Source organism: Nannochloropsis gaditana (genome assembly GCF_000240725.1).
Source record: "Nannochloropsis gaditana CCMP526 unplaced genomic scaffold scaffold381, whole genome shotgun sequence".
Lineage (NCBI taxonomy): Eukaryota > Eustigmatophyceae > Eustigmatales > Monodopsidaceae > Microchloropsis > Microchloropsis gaditana.
In genome coordinates, this window is record NW_005803572.1 from 1 (window position 1) to 3274 (window position 3274).

At 57.8% G+C, this 3274-nt stretch overlaps 1 protein-coding gene across 1 annotated transcript; it reads left to right on the forward strand.

Annotated features, from left to right (window-relative positions):
- Positions 1-1675: 1675 nt before the first annotated feature.
- On the forward strand, positions 1676-2968 carry NGA_2027420 (apoptosis-inducing mitochondrion-associated 1; the record flags this gene model as incomplete). The annotated part of the gene is made up of 1 exon (XM_005854800.1): positions 1676-2968. A coding segment is annotated over one exon (1293 nt), but the record flags the coding sequence as incomplete, so codon positions are not given.
- Positions 2969-3274: the final 306 nt, after the last annotated feature.

Sequence of the window (3274 nt, forward strand, 5' to 3'; positions counted from 1 at the left end):
CTCCTCCTTCCCCTCCTCCCCTCCCTCCTCCGCCCGCCCAAGCCCCTTCAGTCCCCATGCGCCCAAGCATGGACCGCCTCAGTATCCAGGATCGGGTCTCGTTGCTCATGAGTCAAGTGGAAGGCCGGATCCTGCAGAAGGCCAAAGATACCACCTTCACGGCCACAGAAATGGCACGCGTGCGGGAACTGCGAGGGTTGCTCTCTGACGAGTTACACAGGGCAGGGAGAGAGGGTGCTCCTCTGGGCGCGAGGGAAAGACAGGGAGGGGAACAAGCCGAGAGACAGGAGGAGAGGGAGGGTGACAGGGAGAGAAATGGAACGGGTCCCGAGAGCACTTACTTGGAAAGGAGGATGGCCGTGCTGAACGCCCGGCGGTTGTGTCTGCCCAGTCGGGTCAAGGATGAATTAGATAAGATCCAGACCGTCAACAAGGAATCTCTCATGAAAGTGCCACCACCCTTCCACCCCAAGGAGTCCCGTAAAGCCCCACAAGACACCCTCCCAACGCTCTCTCCTTCCCCTTCTCCAGACGACACTCCTGCCTCTTGTCCGTTGCCCGGCTCCTTGCGCCCTTCCCTATCTACCCCACCTTCACAGCTACCCACCCAATCTCCCCTGAAGCCTCCGCGAAGACGACCTTCCGATTCCATTTTCCTCCCCAGTACACACGAGCCGGAGCAAAACGAAAGAGTCAAGCCCACGCAAGAGGAGGCATTCGACGAAGTGCATCGTCAAGGCATGAAAGGCAAAGATAATTTCGTTTTTCGTCCCAAAGATGATGATCGCCGCCAGGATGATGAAGAAAGGATAGGTTTAGATTTGTCAACAAGTCATCTATGCGGCTCGGTCGAGGTCTCTGAAGAAGGCAGTCCCTTTTCCGCTCCCAACTCCATTATTTCCTCCATAGAGCAGGAAGTGGATAAAGCTGTCTCGATCGGTGGGTCGGAAGCGGCCCTCAACAATGGCACTAACGGGCATGACGCCGTCGACTCCGAGGAGGAGGAGATAATGACAATTTTAGAGGAAGAAGACGAAGAATCAGATGTTCAGTTATCAGGGATGGATAAGAATGGGACATGAGTGAGTCACATAGAGAGATCTTGTACTAAATGGGTTGACAAAAACGTAAGCGTGAAATATAACGAATTGCTGCACAGCACACATATTCCGTCCCGCGCGTTTGCTACGTGACTCGGGTACAGTAAGATTATTCTGATATTCAACATAAAAAACAACAAGATGAACGTTATCACATGTCATCCACTCTACAGTGTAGTATGACAAAAAAGAATTGATGTCTTTTCAACAAGAATGGTAAACGCGTCTTTTAGATTGGTGGGGGGTGGGGAGGTTAGAAAGCAAAAAAAGCGACTCGACACGTACTCCTGCCAATTTGCAGTGACTCACGCACACGAATTCGGCTTTTCCTCCAATAAAGCGCGCGCAACCAACAGTCACAGGTGTAATTTGCGCGCGTGATCGTCCCGTTAACTCTTCATACCAATCAGTGGGCCCTTTCAATTCCTGTACGGATGCTCCGCTGGCTGGTCCTTCTGCCCACAAGGACAAGACGAGCAGTCCCATGCCCACTCCGATCAGTACATCAAGGGATTGCATGTGCGGTAGACGAAGGAAGAAGCCAATCAAACGTCCTCCTTTGCTGCTTGGCTTTGGCAGCCATCTCCTCAGGAACGCTCTCGTCACAAAATGAAGCGGACTCCAAATCTCGGCCGGAATCGCCCGCTTTCTCGGCCGAGTTTATAATACATGGGCGTCGACTTAACGTCCTTCTTAGCCCCTGGCTTTCTACCATTGCTGAGGATGGCCCCGCTTCAACAAACATGGACGCAGCACAGCATCGTAGACGGGACCTGACGAGTTCTTTGGCAACTCGACGAAGCGCCAAGTACGTCATCGTGGGTATGGGGGTCACGGGCTCTGCCGCTCTGCAGGCGCTCTTGGAATGTGAGCCGGATGCCGATATCACTGTCGTAGAAAGAGGGACGCAATCGGCTGACTTTGAAGAGCCGCAAGGAGGACGGGACAGGGCTCGGAAGAAAGAGAAAGGCGGAGGTCTTGGGGGCTTCTTGCGCCGAGGCCACCAGGGGAAACCTAGCGTCAAATACCTGTGGGGCACGACCGTGAATTCGCTGGACGCAGACGGCAGGATCCTCTCACTCTCGGACGGCTCCACACTGAGGTTTGAGAAATGTTTGCTGGCAGTGGGAGAGGGCCCTGTGCGGGTGCCGCCCAGGTATGTGGAGAGGGATATCGCGGGGCGCGTCACCCCCTTGCACAGAGCCGAGGACAGGCGGGTCTTGGGCCGGTCAGTGGCCCAAGGGCACCACGTGACCGTGGTCGGCTCCAATTGGGCCAGCGTCGAGCTGGCGAGCTTTTTGAGCGACGTGGGCCGGCGGCACGGCTGGGGGAGGAGCAGCGTCACCTTGGTCTTCCCGGAGTCCACTCCCCTGGCCAAGGAGCTGCCTCGGTACCTGTCGGGTCTCCTGATGCGGCGCTTGGAGCGCCGGGGCGTGGAGGTCATCCCCCACACCAGCGTCAAGTACATTGGAAGGGCCATGGCGTACGAGGTGCAGGCACTCCGTCCGTCCCAGCCCTGGTCTCCTCCCTTCGACCCCGAGGAAGACACGGGGGAGGGGCCCAGGCGTAAACCCACCGCCAACAACCGCCCTACAGAGGAGCAGGAGCCCATGGCCTCCTTTGACCCCATTCGGGTCTACTTGACAAGCAAATTCGCGAGCCTGGATTCGACTGCCCTCCTCACCGACCATGTGGTTGTCGGGGGCTCGTCGTCGCAGGGCCGGCTCCCCACCTTCGATTTCGAGGGCCATCCTTTGGAGGCGGACGCTAAGACCGGCGCCATCGTCGTTTCCCACGAGCTCCAGGCGTCCAGCAGTGTCTTCGTGGCCGGGGATGCGGCCCATTTCCCTTGCACGGACCTGGGAAAGCGGGTGAACGTCCGCTCCGCCGACCACGCCTATCACTCCGGGTGGGTGGCGGGGATGAACATGACGGGCCGAGGGGTCCGCTATCAGCATCTCCCTCTCTTCTTTGGTGCGATCCCCCGTTTGGGCGTCCGAGCGGCTTGGGTGGGGCAATGCGACGGCAGCGCCGAGACGCATGGGTTCTGGTGGAAGGAAGGCGGGAAAGCCAACGGGAGCGGGGGCACCGGGATGGCGCGAAAACGGACACGCATGGGGGAGGATGCGCCTCCGTCCACGTCAATCTCGGCCGAGGAGGAAAAAGGGCTGTCG